At 42.5% G+C, this 27,918-nt stretch overlaps 1 protein-coding gene across 2 annotated transcripts in view; it reads left to right on the top strand.

The window, feature by feature from the left end:
• Positions 1–20,051, top strand: part of LOC147456636 (uncharacterized) — a 134,112-nt gene extending 114,061 nt beyond the window's left edge. Inside the window, exons 3-5 of one of the 2 annotated variants that reach the window (XR_015188467.1) lie at positions 19,183–19,231; positions 19,453–19,509; positions 19,665–19,839. Coding sequence is in view for 1 of the 2 variants with exons in the window: in XM_086515071.1 (XP_086371197.1) it covers positions 19,453–19,509; positions 19,665–19,792 (185 nt within the window). In the remaining variant the exon portion in view is untranslated. Of the gene's footprint in view, positions 1–19,182; positions 19,232–19,452; positions 19,510–19,664 lie in introns of both variants that reach the window. The other variant, XM_086515071.1, reaches the window with a different exon arrangement.
• Positions 20,052–27,918: the final 7,867 nt, after the last annotated feature.

Here is a 27,918-nt window from a genome sequence, read left to right on the forward strand (position 1 = left end):
CTCTTGGCATCCCTTGTAAACTTTAAATAAGCGGTTTGGGCACACACTCTGCAGAGCATCTGGACGCAGAGTCTGAGAGTGAAACCCTAACCGCTCTCTTGTACTGTGAACAATGATTAATACATACAGAAATTCCGAAAGGGGCGCCAGTCTTTGGGGCCAATATCTCTAGGCACGGAACTCCGCCGGGATAGTGCAAATCTATTGTGAACTGTGAACTGTTTTGAAGTGGTATTTGGTGCTGTCGTGATTGATTCTTGACTTGGAGTGTCCAAGTCTGTTACAGAAATCATGCCACGTCAGTATTTCAGCTGGCCCTAGCCACGTCAGGTGTGTGTGTGTGTGTGTACAGTCTGCAACCCTAGGGATATGCCACGTCACTAGTTTGTGACAGGTAATCTCGCCATTGAGTAAGAGCATGGATCACTGCCAAAAGCTCTTTATCATAAATCTGTGTTGTCAATTTTGGCCTTGAAAACAATCGACTTTCCTAGGCAATCACATGGCCTTCTTGCATTAAGACCGCTCCTAGACTACGACCACAAGCATCACAATATACTTCAAATGACTTTTGCCAATTCGGCAAAGTCAATACTGGTCCAATAGTCAGTTTTTCTTTAAGTGTCTGAAAGGCAATCACCTCTATTGGTCCCCCATGAGAAAGGGATTACTTTCTGTCATTATGTGCAAAGTGGAAGCTACCTCTGCAAACTTTTGAATGAACCGCTGGTAATAAGAACACAAGCCCAAGAAACTTCTAACTTCATGAACATTCTTCAAATCTGGCCAATCATGTATAGTCTCAATCTTGGCCGGGTCCATCTGTACTCCTGCTACTGAGACGATGGGTCCTAGAAAGTGTATCTCTGGCAAGAAAAATTCACTCTTTTTGGCATTGATAACTAATTTGTGATTCCGCAATGCCTGAAAGACCTGTAGTAGATGGTGTCTATGTTCTCCTTCATCCTTGGAGAAGACTATAATGTCATCAAAGAAAGTGCTGACAAATGATCTATACTCTCGGAAAATCCTATCCATCATTCAATTGAAAGTCACTCGAGCATTGGTAAGGCCAAAAGGCATCACCAAAAATTCATATAAACCAAATCTTGTCCGAAAGGTTGTCTTGTAGACATCTTCTGGAGCGGTTCTGATTTGATGATATCCGCTTTTCAAATCAATCCTGCTGAAACAAGAGGATCCCTGAAGTCGGTCAAGAATATCATCGATCCTTCAAATCGAAAATCTATTTTTGATAGTGATTTTATTGAGAGCTCTATAATCAATGCACATTCTCCAAGTTCTGTCTTTTTTTTAAACCACAACAACGGAGAGCAGTAAGGTGAAGTACTCGACTGGATAAGACCCTTTTCAAGAAGGTTTTGCACTTGGTTTATGATGTCTTCATTCTTAGCTCGGCTAACACGGTAAGATGGCCGGTTCGGTGGTGTGCTTCCAGGAATTAGATCAATGGTGCGATCCTCGGGACGAGATGGGGGTAACTCGCCTGGTAGGCTCTCAAAGAAACAATTAGCATGTGTGAAGAAAATCTTGGCGTTCTTTGACAAGCTTAGATATGTTCGTTCTGTGTTCATCATTTAACTCTTTCGAATAGATTGAGTAAACAAAGAGACTGGATTTCATTAATTTGGAAATAGCCAAAGCCGGTACAATAGGGACGGACTCGCCCTTCAGTTTTACATCAAGTACAATTTTTCGGCCCTTTTCATTAGTCAAAGTTGCTTTCTTTGCTCGATAGTCGACCATGGCGTTGTTCTTATCGTACCAAGGGACTCCTAGGAGGACGTCACACCCTTCCAAAGGCATGATGTAGAAGTCCACGTGCCCTAAATACCCCTGACAATGCAAACGAAGTTTGCCGATGAGACAGGTGTAATGGCTATGTCCTGTCTGGGTGCCGCTAGAACTGCCTCTGCTGGTGGTCCCATCCTATCGGGTGTAATCTCGAGCCGCGCCGCCAATTAAGGTGAAATGAAGTTGGCCTTGGCTCCTCCATCGAAGAAAATCAGGGCTTCTTGATCTTTCACTTTGCCCCAAGCTCGGCAAAGTTATGTACTTTCATCAATCATGCTTGGGTCAGTACCCATGCAATCTTGTACCAGGCCTGCTTTGTCTTGCCTTTTTTGCCACGTTCCTCTGCTGCTCTAGAACTCTCTGGCCTGTCTTCGGTCTGTCCTTGTTGTGCCATTTTGGGGCACTTTGCAGAGATGTGCCCTTGTTCCCCGCAACCAAAACACTTCCCCTCTTTGATATAGTTGGCCCTTTCTCGAAGAGTCAGTTGGGGTCGTGAATCCGTATCCTTCTTTTCTTGGGAACTCTTTTTCTTTCTACTTTCATTGTTGGAGGTCTGTCGGGTTCTCTGAGTCAAGATCTCATCAGTGGGGTAAGTCAAATTTCCCGAATGTATCGAGAAACAACCCCGTTTCGCATGACCCATTAATTCTTGAATAGAATTTGACTTTTGTTCAAGGCAGTAGTCTCGGATCTCTGTAGGGAGTCCACAGCAAAACTGCTCAATCTGTTCCATAAATGTGACCTTCTTAAATGAAGAGGTTGGTAGAAAAGAGTCCCAAAACCTCTTGCAATAAGCGTCCGAAGAATCTCCCTTGGTTATCCGAAGATGGTTCTAAGAGGTTCGTATATCCCGTTCGTACTCTCGGGTCAGCCAAGAAGAAATAAAGAGCCTTTTGAATTTCAACAACTTCACTTGAGCTTCTTTCCTCAGAAGATGGGTGGACCACTATGTTCGAGCATTTCCTTTGAGAAAAGATGCAGCCCTCCTAATCTTGGAGTGCTCTGAGTAATGCCCTCTAGAGAAGGCTATGTCTAACTATTGGATAAAGGTCAAAGTCCTCGGAGCATCTCAGAATCCAGAAAAGGATTCAAATTTTATGGACTGTCCACCTTCTTTAAACTCTTTTGCTTTCTTGCTCTTGTCTTCGAGGAAGTCATATTGGTTGGCTCTGTAGAAGTGCTTCTTCTTTGCATGAAACATATGGTCATCGGAGTCCGAACTGTCAATGGATGACTCCTCCGTAGAGCTATCAGAAAGTGGGCGAAATCTGAGTTTCTTTGCCTTTTTCTTGCCCTTTCCGAAGCTTTGTTCTTTGCTTCGCTTTTTGCCCTTTCTGTCCTCCTCGCTCGAGTCAGAAGAGCTAGAAGAACTGTCAAAAGAAGAGGAAGAAGAAGAACTGGGTAGTCCTTCAAATCGTACACGCTTTTTTTGCTTTCTTGCAGATGCAAAAGAAGATTGACGGCCCAAATAACCAGGGTAGTTAGTCCCCTTCTTGCGCTTTTTCACTTGCTTTTTGGATTGATTTTTCGTGTCCAAAAGGTGACTGAGGTGAGTGTGAACCACCTCTTGAAGTTCTTGTTTTGTTCTTGACTGCCGGTTTGATTGGTGGTTCGGTGGCTTTTTTCCACTGAGTGTGCACTTCAGCGATGGATTGCAGAGACAAAAATTCTGCAAACTGAGGGTCTTTCGCAAATTCAATCATTTGCTTTGTGCACTCGTCAACCTGCTATCAACGCTGCATCTCTTGAAGTTCATACTGGGTAGGCCGAGGTGGCCCGTACTCTTCCTCTGTTAATTCGTTTGAATCTTTTGCATGGTCTCCTCCGACATCAGCAGACGCAGAAGAAGTCGATTGATTCTTTTCGGAATCCAGAAGTGTCGTGAAATAAGGGATTCGATTTCTCGGTAGAAGAGCAATCAGTCGTGCTCTGATACCACTGTAACAAACTTGGACCCTTCAAAATTATGATGATGTATTGTTGAGGTGGTGGATACTTGTGGCTTTCGAGACAACGCTTTTGCCACTGAATTCTTCTATCTCGTAACATGAACAATTTGAAAGTGGAACTGCGACAAAATGTTCGCCCATCTCATTTGCTTATCCGAAATGTGTTTCCGGGACAAGAAGTATCTCAGACTTTGATGATCTGTAAACACCGTGAAATCCGCTCCGAGCTGGAAATGTCTCTATCGAGTTAGAGCATGTATCACTGCTAACAGCTCCTTGACAACTTGCTTCGGTCTAGAGAACAATGTACTCTCATAGGCTACAACATGGCCCTCTTGCATTCAGACCGCCCCCAAATTGCGGCCACATACATCACAGTAAACCTCAAAATGTTTTTGTAAATCTGGTAAAATCAATACAAAGAAGTTGTCAACTTTTCCTTAAGAATCTTGAACGTTGTATTTCTGATGGTCTGCAAGCAAAGGGAGAAGCAATCTCGGCAAACTTTCTAATGAACAGCATGTAGTATGAACATAAGCCCAAAAAGCTTCGAACTTCATGTACGTTCTTCAAATCTTGCCAATCCCTGATGGTTTCTATCTTTACACCCTCTGTTTAGACGATGTGTCTTAAAAAATGGAATTCTAGCAAGAGAAACTCGCTCTTTTGTCCATAGACCACCAACTTATGTTGCCGTAGTGCCTGAAAAACTTGTAAGAGATGGTGTCTATGTTCTCCTTCACTCTTAGAGAAAAGAATAATGTGTCAAAAAGGTGTTCACGAATGACGTGTACTCTCTAAAAATCCTGTCCATCATCCTGTTGAACTTTGCAAGAGTAATTGTGCGACCAAAAGGCACCACCAAATACTCGTACAATCCAAAGAACGTCTTGATCGTGGTCTTGTATACATCTCGAGAAGCGATCTTGATCGGATGATAGCCACTTTTCAGGTGGATTCTACTAAAACATGTAGAATCCTGTAGCCTGTCAAGTATATATCATCGATCTTGGGTATTGGAAACCTGTTCTTGATGGTGATTTTGTTGAGAGCTCTGTAGTCAATGCACATTCTCCAAGCTCCATCTTTCTTTAACACCAAAAGCACTGGTGAAACCCTCAAAGAAACACTCGGCTTGAGCTTGAAAAAATTCTTGTCGTTCTTTCTCACAGTGATATGAGTGATATGTTTGACTTCTTTTATTTGTGCAAGAAGAAGATCCTTCCATTAGTTAAGAAATCTGCCCAATGGGCTACAATCTACCCCTGCTAGAGAGGGCTACATCAAACATGTGGGGAGACTCTCCCAATGAAAAGACAAGATATGTACAATGATGGATAAATCAAAAAATAGGAGGAAACAACCACACTAGTGGATGCTATTGCCATCTAGGCGCACCATGGACCATGGTGAAGAAGGGCCCTGGGCGCCAAAGTCGCAGGAAAGCCTTGTGGCCCTCCCGCATGCAATCAGAGTTGCCCTGGAGTCTCTCAAACTGGCCCCCAAGTGTGTGGACCAGCTCTGGCCAAATTTGCATACAATCTTCGCTGGTGGGACGGGTCGAGTTCCAAAGATGCGGAAGCAGCGGACTCGCCAGATGAACCACAGTGTGAGTCTGCAGATGAGCTCCCAACACCACTCTCTATCTTTGCTCCACTAACACAGTGGCTGGTTGGAGTGTGGGCCCGCCCTCGTGTATCACAATCATCTTGCTGACTGAAGCCATCTCGAAATGAAGGGTTGGGCCCGTGAGTGTGGACTAAAGCTGTAGCACCCAAGTGTACTGGTTGGATCATAGTAACATGGAACGGCGGGTTGGGGTTGGGAACGGGGACGAGGACAAGGACGGGGTCAGAACGGCAAAAAAAAAAAAAAGAGTTTTTTAGGCATTTTTTGACCTACACACATGCCACACACATAGAGCATCAATTTAATCACAAATTTATACTAAATAGACCAAAGAACATGAGTCATATAGACTCAAGTGTGCTAGTAAAACATTCAGAAATGAGGACTCAAAGGGTGGCTTTTATAGCCATTGGGGTGCTTCAAAATTCAAAAATATGGTTGTTGGAGAGGAATTGGCCGTTAAGAAACGACCAGTTTTCCAAATTTTAAAAAAAGTTGAGTGTTTGACTGCCGTTCCCTACCGTCCCCAAGACGTTTTTGCTGCGTTCCCACCTGGCAGGCAGTTTGTCGTCCATCCCCACCCATCCCCTTCTTGGAACCGGGTGTCCCTCGTCTCTAGGCTCCGTCCCCTCTGTCCCTTGTTACTATGGGCTGGATGTAGGAAGTGCACGCATCGGTCGAAGAATCCGAAGTGCCGGTGTCTCAAGTGGGTGGTCACAGGGGTTATATAGTGCTGAGAGGCCGCTGTGCACCAACCAACTCCCGACTGCAATCGCTCGATGTGCAACTAGCCACTAGAACATGGTGACTTGCATTGACCACCTGTTGTCCCACAAGCGCTCCTAAAATCTTGCCAAGACTCGGACATAAGACCCTCTTCTTGCCAGAGAAGCTATGCAGTAGGACGAGCCTCTCTCCTCGCTGTTAGTATGTGGCGACCCGGCCGAGGTGTGTATTGGAACAAAGGGGTCCCTGGGTGATCAGGTGGAGTAAAGGTATCCCACCAAAACCACTCCCTTGGGTCCCACTGCACTTGCACCAAGGGGCGGCTTTCCCAAGCTCAGAGCCGCCAGTAACCTGACTCAAATCTGATGGGTCGGGGTCTATGACACAAGTCCTCCTCTGATGCGCACAACACTGATCCTCTGAAAGTAGCACTTAGCCACCTCCATTGCCTCGACAGTGACTGTGTGGAGGTGGCCCTCCCTTTGTACCTCGAAGAAATTGCAGGAACCTATGACTGAGCAAGCCTTGACTGAACATCTTTACGTGTAATCGTTTACCTAGTTTGGATTTCCTCCTAGACCAATGGAATATTCTCTATCCGATGCTCTCGTCACCCATCATGTGATGCATCGAGAATATCCATTCCCCGGACTCTCCCACCAAACTTACATAACAATTCCTTCACGATGCTCAATGTCACCCATCATATGACACATCAGAGTTGTCCATTCCTGATGGCTTGTATCAATTTAAGTAGATCTACAATTTCTAACTTTAACTGTTAAAGTGCACACATTTAAATATCCTAATTTCATTAAATAGAAATCACTCAAAAAATAAGAAAATAGTCCTTTTGGCAACAACATGCAATTCAGTATCCTTAAGCTTTCTACTCTCATAAGCCACTTGTTAGAAACACGAGCGCACACGAACAAATAATAGGCTGAAAAATAAATAATACTAGATTGAGCAAAACCAAGGGAGAAGATCTACACAGTGTTGGGGACTAGAAGATGGGTTGGTCCTCCCCTAAAAGAGAATCTTTATTAACAAGGAGAATTTTTTTACAAGCACAAGAACCGGAGTAAATCCCTTTGTTCTAGATTTCAAACTTGATGGTTGTTTCCTTTTGGTTTGGGAACTCGAGAGACTAGCTCTCTACTGAGATACTTTGCGGTTTGTACTCGGAGCATGGGAGCTCTACAAACCATCTCGGATTCCATTTCCGGAATCCCCGAACGTAGGCCAAAGCCTCCTTGCTCCGTTCTTAGAGATGGACTACCCACAAAGCACAAACATAGTAGCAAACACTCGTAGATCTCATGTGCAACTCATCACTTGTTGCTCTTGGCACGGAAAGCAACCGCCGTTTGCAAACTTGTGAGAACTTGCTGGTCCATAGTGGTAGAACCTCCTCTTCCTCTAGTCTTGGCAAAAGTTTGAGAAAACTAGGCTCTTGGCCCTTCCTTTTATAGGTGTAGCAGGCGGGCAGGAATAGCTGGAGTAGGGGGCGCCTTGCTTTTTCTGGAGGGGCGGTTGAGAATAGTGCTGCCGTGGGGTTTGCACTCTAAGCCAAGAGAGGGGGGTTGATTTCAGCCCAAGATAGCCAGAGATGGGGACGCGTTAGTTTTTGGGCCTGCTTTGAATAGTGGGCTGCCCACTTATTAAGCGGGCAGCCGGACAACTTTAAAAATGGTGTGAACATGTTCAAAACTCATTCAAAATTTATAAGCTGAAAACCAATGCTTACACCGCACTCCCTAGGCGTCCCTAGATGCAATCTCATGCGTGGATGCAATGCAGACATAGACTCCCTCGTGGGAAAGCATCTGCTTTTCTAGAAAGCACTTAGAAACATCCTAAGCATCTACTTTCCCCAAAAGCACTCAAAAACATCGTGCTTTTCTTCAAAGCTTCTCAGACCCATCTTTATTCATGTGCTTGCATCTTTACACGTAATTCTTACTCAGTTTGGATTTCCTCCTTAGAGCAACGGAGTATTCTCTATGTGATGCTCCCATCACCCATCCCGTTACGCATCGGGAATACCCGTTACCCGGTCTCTCCCACCAAAATCACGGAACAATTGCTTGGCGATGCTGGATGTCACCCATTGGGAATACTCGTTACCTAGTAATTCTCAAGCGCACAAATCCTAATTTTAGAAATAGAAATTACTCAAAAAATAAGACAATAGTCTAATTAGCAACATCTCTCTGGCTTCTAAACAATTGTCCTCAACTATAGTACTTGTACATATCCTTCCAAATCTCAGGATAAGGTGCTAGTTCTTGCTCAATCATCCATTGAGCATCCAAAGTAAAGTAGTTCTTGAATTTTACCAGATAGTTTTGTGTAATTTTTCCAGACTTAAGTGGCCGCTTCCGATGATGAATGATCTACGTTGATTTGAGTATCTCTTCTGTTTCCTCAACCTTAGGAGTTCCTTCGCAGTAGGCTGACTCGGAGACGGTCCCACATATAGACGAAGTAAACTAACATAGAAAGAATCCTCCAATTAGGCGGTAGCTCTAATCGGAGTGTAACAACGTTCACTTGGTCAATCTTAAATGGCCCATAGTAACGGTCGGAAAGTTTAACCACCTTCTCCTTATGAGTCGCTTGTTTCTTTAGTCTCGCCTTCTCAAACCTGAGTAAGACCAATTGACCGGTTGTCAATGACTGGTTGTCAAATCTAAATTTATTTTGTGCTTGTCTATAGCTTTCTTGTGTTTTTTATGAGAGCGTAAAATTGCTCTCTTGACTTGCCCATAGGCAATGCCCATATCTTGGACGAACTCAACTGTTACAAATATTTGAACCTTAGTTACAAGGATCGGTGAAAACAAAGGCTCACCATAAAGGATCTCAAAAGGAGCTGTCCCCCTAGACGAATGTACGGGATTATCATACGTGTACTCGACAAGGGGCAAATACTTTCCCAATTAGACCGTCTGTCTGACACGAGATTTCAACATATCCAATACTGTGGAATTAGCGATTCACTCTACTCATCCGACTGGGGATGATATGCAGATTAAAAATTCAACTTTGTACCAAGATTATCGAACAAGGGACGCCAAAAATTTCTTATCATACGAGGATCTCGATCACTCACAATAGACTTGGGTATCCCATGATGCTTGAAAATTTGTGCTAGAAAAAACCTAGCCATACGATTTGCTTTGATGGTTTCTTGGCTGGAATAAAGTGAGCTTGCTTGCTAAATATGTCCACAGTGGTCCAAATTGCATCATTTCCAGTTTGAGTCTTAGGGAGATGCATAGTATAATCCATGGCATTACTCTCCCAAGGCTGATCAGGCAAAAGCAAAGGTTGGAGTAACCTAGGCATCTTATGTCGATCGTACTTTACTTTATGGCAAACGAAGCATTCCTTGACACATTGATCGATGTCTGCTTTAGGTTTGGCCAAAAGAAATATTTTTCCAATGCAAAGGTTGCAGGGAGAATACCCCAGTGATCGGCGAAGTATGTGCTTCATCCATAATTCTGTTCCTCAATGGTGCTGTCACACAAATTATTTGATGGAGGTACCCATCCCGAATAGAGTAAGGATACTTAATCTCTCCGTTTCTTAGCTTTCTCCAAATGGAAGAGAAGTCTGGTCGTCTGGATACAGGAATGTGATTCCAGTTCTTGGTGATATAGAAAAGTGATTGCATTCACCCATGGCCATCTAGAAAATGCGTTTGAAGCCACATTTTCACTCATGGCCATCTAGACAGTGCGTTTGCAGCAGCAGCCACATTTTTACTTCCAGCCATATGAAGGATCTAGAAATGAAACATGGACATGAAGTTTGACCATCTCATCTGCTTCTCAGTTAGTTTATGTTGTGTAAGGAAATACGCAGGCGTTGATGATGTGTTTCGATCACAAAATCTGCTCCTAGAAGATAATGCTTCCAGGTAGACAAGGCGTAAATCATAGCCTTCAGCTTCTTCTCATAGATTGAGGCATGAATTCTGCATCCTTAAGCCGTCTACTCTCATAAGCCACTGCAATCATGGGCTTCTTGCTTAAGCATTGTACCGATGCAATCACCTAAAGCATCGCAGCGAACCTCAAATGGTTTCCTCAAGTCTGGCACTATCAGAATAGGACCATGGATCAAAAGGTATTTCAGCTTGTCAAAGGCAGCTTGTTTTCTTGTTCCCTATTTAAAAGGGGTCTTCTTCCTTGTTAGGTCATGGTAATAGTCCTGCTACATGAGCAAAGCCTTGGATGAGTCTTTGATAATATAAACACAATTCTAGAAAGTTTTTGGGCCTGTTTTTACTACGAACAACTTTAAAATGGTGTAACCTTTTTAAAACTCATTCAAAATCTATGAGCTGAAAACCAATGCTTGCACAACACTCCCCATGCGTCCCTGGATGCAACTCATGGTAGTGCACACATAGACTCCCTTGCGGGAAAGCATTTGCTTTATTAGAAAGCACTCAAAAACATCCTGGCCTTCTTCAAAGCTTCTCAGAACCCATCTTTATTCATGTGTGTGCATCGTCTTCTTCTTTGTTAAATCATGAAGTGGTCCTGTTGCATTAGCAAACCCTCGTATGAATCTCTGATAATATGAACATAATTTCAAAAAACTATGTACATCATGTACATCTTCTTCTTTGTTAAATCATGAAGTGGTCCTGTTGCATTAGCAAACCCTCGTATGAATCTCTGATAATATGAACATAATTTCAAAAAACTATGTACATCATGTACAGTAGCAGGAGTTGGCCAATCTCGAACAACTTGGATCTTGGCTTGATCCATACTCACTTGGTTGTGAGAGCCTACATGGCCCAAATAATGAATTTGTGACCCTTTTGAGAGGGAAACGAGACAAAAGGCTGCTTTTGAAAAACTCAAGTACCCTTTGAGCCATGGTCCTATTCTGATAATACCAGACTTGAGCAAACCCTTTGAGGTACATTGCGATGCTTGAGGCAATGTGTTTGCAATGCTTAACCAAGAAGCCCATGTAGTTGACACGGCACAACGGAGTTCCCGGCCAAGACGCTTGGCCCCACAAACTGGCATTCCTTTTGGCATTTCTTTATTATTACACTTTGCAAAGTACAACTCCCGAGGGTCCAACTCTCTCCGAGAGTCTGCATCTAGATGCTCTCGAGGAGGGGCTCATGGAGCACTCATAAACAGTACAAGGGATGCCCAAAAGTAGAGCCCCAAAAGCTTCAGCCCTAAAAGCATTCTCATCCAAAAGCATTTGCTCTCTAAAAGCCACACAGAAATTGCCAGAGACCAGGTAGCATAAAATGTGAAAATCCATATAGCAGTGCCACGTGGCAAACACAAATTGCGATCGTCCATACAACTACCACATCATCAATCCTTTACGCAATACTTGACTATGTATGTGTCTTTAATTTAGGCCCCTTGGCAGAACTTTAAGTTGGGTGGGGGTTAGGACTAAAATCCTAACCCATTTTGGGCCACTCGGTAAGTCTTCACAAGTTGGGAATTCCTCCCGTTTCTTGTTCTTCTTCTAAGTTTTAGGCCCCTCAACCAAAACTTGCAAAACTCTTAGGTTACTCAGAGACCCGAAGGTCACTCAGATGTCCTAGGGCCACACATATGCAAATACAGTGCATGGAAGAGAACTAATCACAGCATAGAGGATTCTTGCTTTGACCAAGAGATTGGTATGTATCACCTTTCTAAGGAGAGTGAGCCTGTTGATTGGCCAAACGAACGCATGGATAAGATGCATCTTGTGACCTTGACGTAGAAATACTAACCCTAAAACCGTCACATTTATACAAGCACAAGAACCGGAGAAACCCTCCGTTTCGAATCTTAGACACGATGGTACTTCCTTTCCTTTTCAACAACTCCAGAGATAGAGCTCTCTACTTCATCCAGTTTGATCTCAGAGCACAACCGCTCTCCAAACTGTCGTTGATTCTATAAGGATTCTAGGTACTAATCCTTAATTAAGTACTTAAAACTCATGATTAAGACTTGAGAAATTGAACTTGACTCTGAGACAAGACTTATAAGACTTTTTGTTGGATTGATTGATCGTGTTACAACAGGCTCCTTATATAGGAGACAAATAACAAGCTCCTTATATTGTGTTACAACAAGCTCCATAAGAAACTGAACTTGACTTTGAGACAAGACTTAAAAGACTCTGTGTTGGATTGATTAATTGTGTTACAACAGGCTCCTTATATAGGAGATGAACAGATATATATGAATAGACATGACCATTTGTGTAGAGACAAGTCCTTTAGGCGAGCAGGCATGTCTTTAGGCGAAGAGCTGTAACCATTCGATGTAGGGACATGATCGATGGTCAAAGGAATGTGGCTATTCGTTGGAGAGGTGTGTCCTTTGTTGAATAGTCGCAACCATTCGAGAGTAGGGGTCCTCCATGGTTGGTCAGTCTTGTATTTGTATCAAGGACCAGATGTAATAATGTAACATAGTCACAATCGTGACTGATTCCATTCGTGGAATGCCTCCGACACATGCCAAAGCCTCCTAGACCATCTCTCGAAGGTAAAATACCTGCAAAACACAAACATGGTAGCAAACTTTGCAAAACTCTTGTACAAAACATCACTCATTGCTTCCGATACTGAAAACAACCTCCCAAGTGTAAACTCGTCCTGAGAACTCATCAAACCGTCACGGCAGAATCTCCATGTGCAGCCTCTTAGCTTGGGCGCTTGGGAATCTAATACAGAATTGGGTGCCAGTAGTGCTTTTATAGGCTCTGATAACTGGCAAGAATAGAGGGAGTCGATCTGCGTTTTCTTGCAAGAATAGGGAGCAGTAGGGGGTGCCTAGTGAGAGAAAATGGGCTATTTGCTTTTCATGCCAAAAAGAGAGAGAGGGAGAGGGGGCGCCAGCTTTTGCAGATATAAAGAGAGGGAGATTTCTTTTCTTAGCCCAGAATAGCCAGAATTGGGGCCACCTAGTTTTAGTTCAAATTTTAATGAAGTGGTTACCCATTAATAAGTTGGACGATCGATCGCTTTAAAAATGGTATGAATTTGCAAAACTCATCAAATACACAACCAAGGTGTCCTTGGATGCAGTCTCATGCACAGATGCAATACCGACATACTCTTTTTAAAGAAAGCATTTGCTTTTCCGGAAAGCACTCAAAAAGCAACTCGTTTTCTAAGAAAGTAATTGCCCATGGAATATTCCCTTATTGATGCTCCCATCACCCATCATATGACTCATTAGGAAGTTCCATTACTCAATCTCTTATCCACCGAACTTATGGAACAACTCCTTAGCGATGCTCTATATCACCCATCAAATGGCGTAGCAAAGATGTTTGTTCCTGATGGCTCATTCAACCTCATACATTTACATTTCTAACTCAGCAGTTCTAACGTGCACAAACACAAATGTAAATAGGCCTAATTCTATTAAATTGAAATTACTCATAAAAATAAGAAAATAGCCAATTTAGCAATAGGCACCCTAGCAATTTTGTGGCATGGCTCTTTCTCCTTCAATCCTTATCTAGCTTTGTCAAAGTTCATTTTGTGATGCTCCTTGTCATCGACTAGGTCTTGCTTCTTTCTGATTTTAATGCAAGCTTTGGTTGTAGTCTCTCTTTGTCCTTAATCGACTTGTTTTTTTTTTTTGGGTGGGGGGGGGGGGGGGGGGGGGCAGCGGTCCTCCCCCATTTTGGCATCTTGTAGCACTTTTGAAGAGCCTTGTACTCTCTTGAGTTTGCAGAGTTGTGCCTCACAAGGCTATACCACTCACTACTTGAAAGGCACTCAGTACTATGTAAGTGAAGATAGAACACCGACACAACAGGCAGCAAGAAGGAAAGCATATGAGGAACGTCTCAAGGAGAAAAAACCAGCATCACCGCCTAAAAATGCATAGGGGCACGCGACCCATGGGATCACGACCATACAGGTAACAAGCTGGAATTGTAGAGGTTTCCCATGGCATAAGGGAGAAGGGCTGGTGGATATTCTACCACAAGTTGACATACTCTTCCTATTGGAAACATGGGAACAAAACACATGCAGGCTGCCGGACATTAGTGGATATATCAAGCACTCCGTATGGTGGAATGGTACCAAAATGCGAGGACAAGGAGGTGTAGCTGTAATGTATAAGGAAGAGCTTCAAAAGATGGTTGAGGTATGCAAGATCGATGACCACAAGCGCTATATATGGGTTAAGGTTTGCTCATCAAAAGGATTGATCTTTGTTGTAGGATGCTATATCCCGCATCGAGAGTCACCTTTTTATGACACAACCCAGCTATCCAAAAATGACCCCTTTGCTGACCTATGTACAGACATTGCAATATATGCACAAGAGGGAGCAGTTGTCCTTCTTGGGGATTTGAATGCCCGGATTGGAAACACATAGGTACAATTGACAGACCATTCAATGCATCCTGCGGATAAGAATGGGGAACTTAAACTTGGTTCTATGTGGGATAGATGTTCAAGTGATAACATCATGAATGCACAGGGGTCAGCCATGATAAGTATGATGAACTCAATGCAGCTTGTAGCCATGAATGGTGCGGATAAGTTCGTACACTCTGGATCATACACTTGCTACACGGCAAATCATGGGAGGAGTACAAATGATTATGCCTTGGTGAGATACGATGCATTGGAATTGGTCCATAGTTTTGAAGTGGGTAGCAGGCTACCAACCTCCGACCATACCCCAATTCATATATGCCTACACATGCCCAGTATGCCTATTGTCAACACAATGAATACACCAAATTGGTCATACAAAATGCAACTCACGAAGAAAGAGGACTATGCTAGTCTCTTAGATAGCTTACTGTTTAACCGGAACATGCCTTGTGACATTGAAGAGACATGGAAGATCTTCCGACATGCAATGGAGGAAGCGGCAAAAATTACTATGGGCAAGTATCAAAATGGTAAACAGACTAGGAAGGGTTTACCTCATAATCCTTGGTTTGATGTAGAATGCAAGGAGGCCAAACGCAAGATGAGAGGCTTAGCACAACACTCAACTGAATGGGAATGGGATTCTAGAGAATACAATACACTCAAGAGGAAAAAGAGACGCATGTATGAACCCTCAAAAGAACAACAAGACCTCAGCAGGTTCAAGAAAGAGCCAAAGAAGGCTTGGCGTAACATGAAGGGGAAGAAAGGGGATGTGATGGGAGATTTCAGCCTAAATGAAATGTATGCTTATGTACAAACTTTGTATGCCCCGTCGGGGACTCAAGAGGCGATATACACAGGGGCTCATGCCGAACATCCAAAGCCCATCACCTTCCAGGCAGTCATTAAAGGCCTCAAAAGCCTGGCGAATGGGAAAGCATCTGACACATTACATCTTACCTCTGAAATGCTGAAATGGTCAGGTATTGAGGCTAAGAAATGGATACACCATATGATGAATCAAGCAATCAACCAATACTTACCCCAAGATTGGCAAGAAAACTGGGTGAAAGCGCTCTTTAAAGGAGGTGACCGCAATTTGCTCACTAATTATCGCACCATCATGGTGAGCTCATGTATGGCAAAACTATTTGGAAGCATTATTGAGAAAGATCTTAGCACATGGGCTGAAAATAACGGGAAACGTGCCATTGGACAAGCAGGATTTAGAGCCCGCCACAGCACGATAGACCACCTTATCACACTCCGGGTCTTGATGGATGAAACCAGGCTAAAAGGCAAAACCATGTATTGTTGTTTTGTGGACTTCACGAAAGCGTTTGACACAGTACCCCGTCAAGGGCTATGGTCACGTATGGAAACTCTGGGAGTTCCTATGCATCTCAAGGCAGCAGTGGGACGTCTCTACCAAGAGGTCAGATGTAAACTCAAGACAAACACAGGTTTCTCACAAGAGTTCAGGAGCACTATGGGAGTTAAACAAGGATGCCCTTTGTCACCTACGCTTTTTGGACTATGCATAGATGAGCTTGATGATTTCATTAACAAGGCTATGGGAGAGGGGGGAGATCACCCTAGCATTGGTACTTTCATGCTTCTGCTCCTCATATATGCCGACGATGTGGTTCTCTTTGCCTACAAGGCACTCCTTCTACAGAAACTTTTGGATGCAGTACATGCATTTTGCAATGCAACGGGCTTGTCAGTCAATGTAGCCAAAACAAAGGTTATGTCAGTCCACACATGTAGAAATGAGAATCAGCCCATCATCACGTATGACGGGCAAGCACTCCAAGCGTTTGAGAGGTTCAAGTACTTGGGCATCTATGTACCTTCAAACCATGCATGGGGAAGTTGCGCGCAAAACAGAATTGATGCAGGACAAGCGAAATACTATGAATTTGAGAACATGTGCAAGCAAAGTGTCACAAGGCGATGGGAAATCAAGTCTCTAGCATTTGATGTATGCGTGGTCCAAACAATACTTTATGGTGTAGAGGTATGGGGGGGGAGTATCCCCGCTAGCACTTGGAATGACATTGAAAAGATACAGAAAAAATTCCTATGTAGACACATGGGGATCAAAACTACCACCCCATACTCAGTGATGCTTTTGGAGACAGGAAAGAGACCCTTGGAAATGCAAGCCTTACAGAGGGTACACAGATACCTCATGAAAGTTAAGATGATGCCGGAGAGCCGTCTACCCCACATGGCATGGCAAGCCGGATGTAAACCGCAAAAGAATTACAAGAGTAAATTTCTCACATCCAGTCTCGTAGAAGACATACGGAAATGGTTCTCTAGATGGAATGTGGGAGACCATGTGGACATGCACATAGAGGAAGGCACTGAACATGAGCATGGGCTGAATTTTGAGAGAAGCATACTTGAAGCCCTACACACTAGATGGAGTACAGCAGTACACAGGTCCAAATTTGAATACTACGGCAAACACATCAATACACGATATTGGGAGACCTACAAGACAGGGGACACCCAGATGCATATCAGGACACCTATGTCCCACCGGGCAAGACGGGCCATTACTTTGATGCGGACGCGATCACACATGCTCAAGATTGAAACGGGAGGGTGGCTGAATATTAAGGAAAATAGAAGGACATGCACACAATGCAATTTAAACAAAGTGGAAAGCGAGGCCCATGTCACCATCGAGTGCCCAACATACGCACACATCCGTGCTGATTTCCCATTGCTATTGCAAGGAGATGTCACCTTTGAGGAGCTTCTCTCTCGGACACACCCCTCCCCAGTAGCTTTAGGCATCTACTTTGCCAAAGTATTGGATCATCACACAACACTAACACACAAGAAAGCTACTAGCCCACTATCCCCTCTACACACATGAGGGGAGCCTCTTGTAGATTTTATTTTTTTTGTGGTCCCATGGGTCATTTTGGCCCCCTGAGGACGTAAATACAACATCATCATCATCATCATCTCTCTCTCTCTCTCTCTCTCTCTCTCTCTCTCTCTCTCTCTCTCTCTCTATGGATAGTTTCCCATGACGTTAAAAATTCTCTTCTTTTTCTTCTTCTCATGTTCCCTTGTCACCACACCTTCCACTTCACTTTGACATTGTATCAAAGACTAGGCTTGACGACGTCTAGTGGATCCGGAGCACGAGAAGGGGCTGTTGTAGGTTGTGTTTTTCAGCGAGCATGAGGGCGACTTGTGGTTGCGTTTTTGTCGTGGAGACTATCTCAGATCTAGTGTGTTGACATTGGGAAGCGGCTGATCGAAGTCTGCTGCGTTCTTTGTCGCAAAAAATTGTTGTGTACCTGTGTTTTTCAGCCGGTAATAAGCAACCAAGAATTGCTGATTTTCAGCATGGAGTTGGACGAGACTGAGCTGCATTTGAATACAAGAAGGTGATTTGAGAGAGACGGTTCGTGCCATGGACCTTTGTAGATTTTCAGCCAGATGATTGGAGAGTCTTGTGCGGCAGAGTAGGCGTTTTTTTCTTCGATTTCAGTCGGTGTACGTGCCCTCCTTGAAGAGTTTGGAGATCCCTTTGGACGGGAGGTTGCTTGTAGCATGGAGCCTGGTTTGTACGGAGGATTGTTGCAAAGAGTTTTCATGATCGGGACACACAAGAAGAAGTCTACGTAGATACAATGGAGGATGCTTTGGAGTGTTTGCAAAAGTCTACTCATAGGGACGAGTTTGTAGGAGTTGAGAGGAAGGTTCCATTGTCGTCGATGTTTCCATAGGTTCAAAAGCTGAACGCCACCAACTACTAGGACTAGAAGGTGCTTACGGAGGCGGTATTGATGGTGCATGATGAGATTGAGTGGCCAAATGCTCCTAGAGATGGGTCTCTTTCTTCCAAGCGGTTGGAACTTCAAGGTGCTTGAGATGGGATTAATGCAAGGTTTAATCTTTATCACTTGTATACAGCAGGGACTTGGGACATGTTCGGAGTATGACTAGGGTAAAACCCCCAGTTTTAGAACCTTTAAGGCGTGCCTGGGCGGATTTCGTCACTGTTGCATCGTTTCGAGCATGGACATGCGCAATCAATAGCGCTACGACAGTCCTAGGCACATCAAAAAACTCGACGAGAATGCAGCTTGACACGCGAAGATCGACACCGTTTTCTGGTTTCGCTTGTAACAAAAGTGGGAGCCAGTAACAAGTCACAAGAGGGGGTATTTAAAGACTAAGCGACCAACAAGGCTCGAACCGACAATCGGACGGCCAGCACTCAATCCCAGCCGCGCTAACCGTCCAGCCTCCCGCTTGATCGTGTCCTACTACTGGTGCTTAAATGTGTTAAATTATTGGGGGTGGGCAGGTCCCATACCTGGACCCCGTCCCGTAACTGACCCGCTTACCCTAATGCTGGGGAGATCTTGAACCACCATCTCCTTTTTTGTGTTTGGCACTTTTGATAAAGCCTATGTATGCTGCGACTTCTTGAGATTTAACGTGCTATTTTTCTGTGATGGGTTATCACTAAACATTTTGAAAAAACACATATTTATTATACTTTTACTTGAATAATCTGGACTCTCTTGGTAATACTGTATTTTTACATTCCGAACTTGATCCCACTAGGCACTCAAGTAGTGTTGTTTCCTGACTAGCTCTGTATTTTTGTTTTTCTAGTGAACGTCCTGCCCGTTCTATTTGATGCGAGCTTGACATGGATTTTTGGGTAAGTTAGAACAAGATTTTATTGGCAGCCTTGTTTGGGTCTTTAGGGGCTCTAGTATCTACTTGGTGATGCACTTTGAAGTTTGACGAGGCATCTTGTACCACGAGCTTTAATTTCTCGTCAGGTGGCTAGAGCGAGGCTCTCTCGAGTCTCAACATTTTGCATGTTGTGACAGTGTGATGCAGAGTATGATGTAATAATTTTTGGATGTTTGGTTGCAGCAAATGAGGACCCTGGCGCAGCAGTATATGACGGAATTGCAACGCTCCAAGAAATTGGTAGGTAAACAAGAGTTTCGAAATTGAGGGAGGGAGGGAGGGAGGGAGGGTGGGTTGGTGGGTGGTGCGTGGGTCGGATCCTTCAAAGAAGAGTGAGAGTTTATTTGCACCAGTTGGGTTACTACGATGTTTAAAAAGCATATTGATGTGTGCAGGTGTGGAAGCCCTACTTGAGGAGAATGACGATTTTCGTGTGCTAATGGCATTCCTTCGTAAAGCCACGACGACCATGGTAGAAATAAGAGAGCTGTTTGAAAATAAATCAAAGCTCAATGTAGTTTAAACTGACCTCTTTTTTATTTTTTATATCGCAATCGAAGTTTTTGAACCTGCTCACTCTGTTGGTTGCATGCTTGCCAACCTTGGCTTTGCTTTGCCATTCAAATCTCCTTGGTTTTGAAAGGTGAAAGTAAAGGTCTCTTTTGTGCGTTGATTTCTGTATCAACCCAGATCGCATTAGGGGTATACTTAAATCTTGTACTCTCCACCTGTCATGGTGATGTGAATTCGTCTCACCACTTATGAATGTTGATGGTGGAAAAGGTGGGTCGGTGTTGAATTCTTCAATGAATGTTAGGGTGAACAACAAATGGAGGCACTAGGTTTAAATGTGCTTTTAACACTAGTTTGGTATGTCCTTTTTGCTAGGTTTTGAAGAAATTGTGATGTGCATGCACAAAAAAACTAGAAAAATCTTGTCGAGAGCCTAGTACGTATGACAAAGATTGGCCCACGAGAAAAAATGGGTCCATCGTAAATCTACTTTTTGTGAATTGATTAGAGAAAGAAAAAAGTACAAAGGCCCCTAAGGTAGGATAGGGGCATTCTTGGCCAAAAGAGAGAAGGCTTGAAGAAAGAGGGGGCATCAGTGAGAGTTACAGTAAGAGAAATAATTGGAAACATCATCAAGTCTCTTGGGCTCATAGAAAGACATGATCACAACCTTTGCCATCTTAGTTCCTTTTGCAGAATCCTAATGTCACAGTAGGCAACTTGAGAGGAATGGCTAACCAATTTGATCATTACACCTTTGAAGCCTACTAGTACTAAGGGAAAAAAGGAAAAGGAGAAAAAGGAGCTACAAAAACTGCTTAATTCCTTTCAATCCAAATTTGCCACAAAAGGAACAAGTCCATTTGAGGAATATATGTGAAAGTGCATACCCTAAGTAAGATAGACCTCCATGTTAACTTTGATTTCTCAACAAAACATGTCATTTGGAATTCTCTTTTGAAGACATTTATATGTGTACTGAAACAAGGTTTCCTCCTTGAGTTTACATCTTTTTTATATATTATCAGAGACCCCAATGACTTTAGCCTTTGATCCGGTCCATACCCATAGGTGCAATATAATCATACAACTATGCCTTGTAGCTCCATTGTTTTCATTCCAAGACGCTCCCCAACTTTTGTTGAGCTTTGAGACTAGCTGACAATTATCTTGTGAAAGTTCCCTTTGTAGACATAGATGTTTCTACAGACCTCAAATAGAGAGAAGGAACTACTACTTAAGTAGCACTGTGAGACAGTATGCATGATTTGAATTTTGCTTAAGACAAGGTCAGCACGCCCTTGAGAAATGGTGTAAGTGTAAGAGCTCGCTTTTAATGAGCTAGATCCCCTCCTTGTATACATCCTTCCAACACCTCAAACTTGCCTTAAAACATTTATGGGCCCTCTTGGGTAAGTTCCAACCATTGACCTTTGCTTGCCAACCAAACCATGTAGATGAACTCTAGGAAGACCTTTCCATGGGAGGAATCCATTTATCCTTTTTCTTGTTCCAAGCTTTCCAAAACGTGCACACAAGGTCAAAACACTTTGGGGGTGAAGTTAGCATTGGAAACCACCAGATCTTCAAATGTTAATCCTTTCCAAGTTTTGTATTCCTTTAAGTGGAAACTTTGGACATTTCTTTTAATTAACAATGCTAAAAAATGGAGGCTCTCAAAATCCATTTTCTTGATAACTTGTTGTGGATAGGTGTTGAACGTTCAAAATGCCCAAGCCTCCAAGCGCTTTGGCCTTGCAACATGTCTGATAAGCTTTATAACTTGTTTTGGAATGGTTAATGACTGAACCACTTCACATCTTGCATGCTTTAGAGAATGAAATCCCACTCTATTCTATCATATGCCTTGTCAAAATCAATCTTGAAGAAGATAAAGTCTTTGATAAAACCATTTTGTTATTTCAAGTAAACTGATTCGTAATGGAAATGGCCTATAAACTTTGAGAACAGCGAAATTAGGAGAATTAGAGTGAGCATTTTTGTGAGACTACTTTGAGAACATAGAGGGTGAACTTAATTAGCGGTAGCAATATATATATAGTACTTAATTAACTTGGCATGAACAATACTTTTGCAAGAGAGAGGCATCACGAGCATAACATAGATTTTGTAAAAAGCATTAACCATCTTCGGCCTTAGTCCCAATGCCTCAAACACCTTCAAAGGTGGAGAGAGCTAGCGGGGAATGATGATAGGGAAGAGGAAGAAGAAACATTAACCATCCTCGGTCTTAGTCCCAATGCCTTAAACACCTTCAAAGGTGGAAAGAGCTAGTGAGGAATGAGGATAGAGAAGAGGAAGAAGAAACATTTATAGGAGAAAGAAATAGTTCCTCACTTATCATCACTCTTCTTGCTTAGCATAGCATAATAGCATAGTAATGAAGATGGAGAAGACAAGCTTAAGACTTGGAGCATGGCTCTTGGTTGGATTTTGCATTCCATAGCCAAGAGTGTTGGTGTAGGCCCTCAACTTCTCTACAAGCTTGGAGAAGGAGATGGAGCTCTTGCACTTTGCAACTCACTCAATGAGCTTGTGTGTGTGTGTGTGTGTGTGTGAGTATATTCCCAAAGCTAGCCCCCTCCTTGCTTTGGTCGACCCCCTCTTCTAGCTCAAGATGCAAGCTCATTGGACTAAATTATCATTGGACCCTTGGGAGGCGAACCAATAGGCTTTAGGCACACCGTGAGGGCAACATGAAGAGGAGCTTGACAAGTATCCTATTTGCTTTCTTTGTACCAAGCTTGCTTTGTGTGAGTGAGTGTGTGTGTGTGTGTGTGTGTGTGTGTGTGTGTGCTCTCTCTAGCTCCTACAAAGAGGGCTCGTCTCCTCATGAGTAGGAATGTGCTTTGACTTTTGAACACCTTAACCCCTCAAGGACCTTAGTCATTAAGCAAATCTATAATACAAATGCCTTTTGGAGGGGGGGCTGGCTCCAAGTAAATCCGGTCCTCAACTATTGTCATGTTCTCTAATACTTTTTCTCTCGTGCAAAAATATTGTTTATGCCAAGTCAATTAAGTACTATGTTCATGTTGCTACCATCAGTTAAGTTCACTCTCTATGTTCTCAAAGTAATCTCAAAAAAATGATCACTCTAATTCTCTAAATTCCACTGTTCTCAAAGTTCATAGGTCATTTCAATTACATTGATATCAGAGCATTTGGTTTCTCTTAACTTGCTTAAGAAGAGAGGTCCTTAAGTAGCTTATTAATGGTTGATTTCGTTAATATATTAGGGTAAGTGGGACTGGGATCTATTATCGGTTTTGTTGAGCCCACTATGTAGAATATGGTGCACACTTTGGGGGCTTTGGTCTTAATAATGGGGTCTTTTTAGACTTGCCTATGGCTTTACCATTATTGAGTCATAAGAAGTCCAAAAGCAGCTATCCCTTGATATTCTTGTTTGACCCTGGGTCTACTCACAACTTCATATCAATGGAGTTGGCCACCAAGTTGAGCATTCAAGCTTTCGAGATGGGAGATATTGTAACGGTTGACACAAATTTCAAGAAACAACAAGCCTCCGTTACTTCCTTGATTGGGTATTTGAGGCTTCATGTTCAAATCTATGTCGACAAAGAAGACTTTTTCATCTCTCCTCTCCAACATGAGGATGCTATCCTAGGGGTGCCATGGTTTGATCGCTTGGCTGCCAACATGAAGTTCTTTGAAAGGAGAATTTACTTCACCTATAGGGAAAAGAACATGTATATAGATTCTAATGAGTCTGGTCGTACTATACCACTTGTAAATTCACCAGCTTTTGATAAGTCAATGAAAATCTCGATTTCTACGTACATGATTTTTGTCAAAGAATCCACTAATGGCGCTAATGGTTTATTAAATAAAATGGTAGAAATCAAGAAGAGTTAGATGTCTACTTTCCTAAATGGATTCCAAGATGTTTTCATCAATGATATCCATATGGACTTACCTCCAAAACGAGGGGATGATGACCATCGAATTGAGCTCCTACCAGGAAGCTCACCACCTAATAAGACTCCTTATTGATTTTCCCAAGCTGAACAAGAGGAGATCACGAGGCAAGTACAAGAATTGGTAGACAAAGGGATGGTGAGGCCTAGCTCCTCTCCCTTTTGTTCTCCAGTCCTTTTAGTGCAAAAGAAAGATGGTACATACCGTATGTGTGTGGACTATTGAGCACTAAACCATATCACTATAAAAAAAAAAATCATGTGCCTCAGATAGAAGATCTGTTTGATGAGCTACAAGGCTCTACCTACTTCAGTAGGATTGACCTTAAAAGTGGCTATCATCAAATAAGGATAGTGGATGAAGATATCCTAAAGACCGCGTTTCGTACAACGTTTGATCTTTATGAATATCTAGTCATGCCTTTGGGCTTGACCAATGCACCAGCCACATTGTTTGATGGAGAAAAGATTTAGACCCTACTGCAAGTTCACTGGAGTGTTCTTTGATGATATCATCATCTATTCCAAGTCCTTGGAGGGACACAAGCAACATCTCCAAGTGATTTTTCAAGCATTGAGATAGAATAGGCCTTTTCTCAACCAAAAGAAAGGGATTTTTTCCTTCAAGAGATTCAATACTTAGTTCAAATTATCTCTCAAGATGGTATCCGTATGGAGTAATAAAAGCATGACCTAATCCAAGGAATCTACATGAGCTAAGAAGCTTTATTGGTATGTGTGCATACTATATCGCTTCATAGCAAAATTTTCTCAAATAGCAGGACCATTACATGACTTAACAAAGCAGAATGTTAAGTATTCATGGACTACTAAGGAGAAAAAATCTTTTGACAAGCTCAAAGAGAAGATTACCTCTCAACCAGTCCTCATGCTTCCGGATCTCTCAAAGCCATTTGAGGTCCAATGTGATGCTTGTGGTGATTGCCTTGGAGCAGTCTTGCTTCAAGAAGGTCATTCCATAGCATATGAGAGCTGAAGACTCAATACGTATGAACATGTCTTGGGCATTTATAAGAAAGAGCTTTTAGCTATTCTACATGTCGTAGACACATGGAAACACTATTTATGGGGACTCCATTCATTTTACGAATAGACCACCAAAGTCTCAAGTACTTCATGATGCAAACGAAGCTTTCCGACAAACAAATGACGTGGGAAAATTTTATTTCGCAATTTTATTTTCATATTGCTCACGTTGCTGGTAAGCACAATCAAGTGACCGATGCACTTTCACGACAACCAAAAGTCAATGTGGTGTTTGTAGCAACTCATACCCACTCCGTTCGTGAGAAAGTCATGTCTGAATCCCATGCTCCTCCTTATGCGGGGCATAGAGGCATTCAACCTAGTCTTCGAGGAGTAGAGACATACTTCTATTGGCCTACCATGAAAGTGGACATAAAGAGTATGTTTCAAAATGTGTGGTATGCCAAAAGACTAAGTATAATAGAGGGAAGAAACCTGGATTACTCCAGCCATTGCCAATCCCTAATTCACCATGGGAGAGTAAATCCATGGATTTCATCTTTGGATTACCCAAGTCTATCCATGGGAATACGAGAATATGGACAATAGTCAATAGGTTTAGCAAGCAAGCACACTTTATTCCTGTCAAAAAGACTATTAAGGCACACCAAATGGAAACCATCTTCATATCTCAAATTTTCAAACACCATGGGTTACCAACATCCATCATGTAAGATAGAGATCCTAGAATGACCAATAATTTTTGGAAAGGTCTCTTTGCAAATCTAGGTACAAGATTGAATTTCTCTTCGGTCTACCATCCACAAACAGATGGCCAAAGTGAGATAGCCAATCTTATGATACTCGATCTACTAAAGACTTACGTTACAAAAGTAGATCAATGATCACAATGGGAGAAGTACTTATCCCTTGTAGAGTATGCATACAATAATATTGTCCATACTACTACAAGAAAAGTACCTTTTGAGATCATAGAGGGAAGACCTAAAAATCCCTTGCTACTTAAAGTACATGGGGAGATCTTCGCTTTTGATGAGTGTAGCCGTGACCTACAAGAATCGTTTCAAAAGGTTAAGAAGGCTATATACATCTCTCAACAAAGGAAAAAAGCTGCTATTGACAAGCACAGAAGGGACTTAACGCTTAAAGAAAATTATTGGGTCTTACTTAAGTTTCCCAAGGCTCGATTGAGGCAAACGACGGGAAAAATTCCTACGGGCCATCAAAAGTATTATGCTAAATTAGCAAAAAGATACTATGGTCCATTTCAAATCTTGAAGCCAATCAATGACATAGCTTATCAACTCAAGTTGCCCAACCATTGGCTCATACACAATGCTTTTCATGTGAGCCTACTTAATCCCTACAAAGGAGAGACATCGATAGAACGAATTATTGAAGACCCTCCAAAAATCAAAGACCAAGAAGAGGTGCTACAACCCGAAGCTATCCTTCGGCATGGGGACAAGGTACTACGGCATGGTAAGATTATCCGACGGTATCTTATTAAGTTCAAAAATTATCTATTTGAAGATGCTAGATGGATGCAAAACATACAACTTAAGGATATTATGAACCTTGTCAATGCTTACAATGCTGCATTAGAGTAAGAAAATGTAATTGCTTTCTAAATGAACAATGTTTTTGTCTTATAAGACTAATCCTCTTTTGTGCACAAATTCAAATATTATGCATGCTTAGAATCATGTTTGTTATGACTACGTCACTCAGACACCAAGTAGAATTTATCACTCTACTTTGGGAGTATGATATGGACTAAAGAGCAGACATGCTTGTGGCAGCTACGTCTCCCAAGCACCAAATGGACTAGTCATCCATTTTGAAATGATGTCGCAGGGTGAAAAGAGATCCCCTACCCGCTAAGGAACGTAAACTAATGACTAATACTTTATCTCTTCTACCTCATAGTTGAGGAAGAATAAGATTTCAAGAGAGAGGTAATGTCATAAAATCTAGTATCTAACCAACCCAAATGATTTTCTCATATTAAACTGATCATTTAATGTGGGAGAATACACGGGAACAAGGGTTAGAATATAGACTTGTGCTTATGGATCTGACTCAACACGGAGCCAAGGTTAAAAAGGGGTCCAAATGAGAGATGGTATGTTAAAGAGAAATACTACCTAATGGAGATTAAAGAAGGGTTGACTTCATTAAAGACCTCCAAAAGTTAGTGTTCAAAAGTCCTTTGACCTTAAGCAAGCTAGGGCATGCATCACTACTCTTTGTTGATTAAAGATCTTTACAAAGACCTCCTCCGTGTGGACACCAAATGAGAGGCGGATGCACAAAACAGACCCGGTGAGCTGACCTTGAGGTGGGAATCCTACCCAAGCATGAAGTGCTTGTTGGCTCGGTAAATGTTAGTGGGAACCTTACCCAAAAGCTTGAGGTGTTTCTCACATGCTTAAATGTCTAAGGTTCTTAAAGTATTCAATTCAAAGATAACTCTCAAGAGGCATCAAAGTTTCCATGCTTGATTGACTAAGTCTTGAAGTATTCAATTCAACCAAATGACTTAATAAGCATAAAAGACACATGTTCAAATGATCCTCCACATGTGGCTCTCATGATGTGCTTGAATGCTATTGGATAGGTTTTAAAGGGCTCCAATAAGAATGTAGATACATAAAAATAAATAATTAAGTTATTTCTCTCAAAGAGGAAAAAGAGGACACATGTCCAAATGAAATAATAAAATAAGAGAGAGAGAGAGAGAGAGAGAGAGAGAGAGAGAGAGAGAGAGAGAGAGAGAGAGGTGGAACAAGCATGAGAGGGGGGTATACTCTCACACACACACACACACACACACACACACACACACACACACACACACACACACACACACACACATTATCTCATTGTCTGGAGTGCAAAGTAGTGCAAGAGTTCCATCTCCTTCTCCAAGCTTGTTGAGAAGTGGAGAGCCTACACCAACACTCTTGGCTATGGAATGTAAATCCAACCAAGCGCCATGCTTCAATGCTTAAGCTTGCCATCTTCTTCATCTTCATTACTATGCTATTATGCTATGCTAAGCAAGAAGAGTGATGATAAGTGAGGGACTATTTCTTGTCCTATGGATGATTCTTCTTCCTCTTCCCTACCCTTATTCCCCGCTAGCTCTCTCCACCTTCAAAGG

This window comes from Adiantum capillus-veneris, chromosome 6 (assembly GCF_014529385.1).
Source record: "Adiantum capillus-veneris isolate H3 chromosome 6, ASM1452938v2, whole genome shotgun sequence".
Taxonomy (NCBI): domain Eukaryota; kingdom Viridiplantae; phylum Streptophyta; class Polypodiopsida; order Polypodiales; family Pteridaceae; genus Adiantum; species Adiantum capillus-veneris.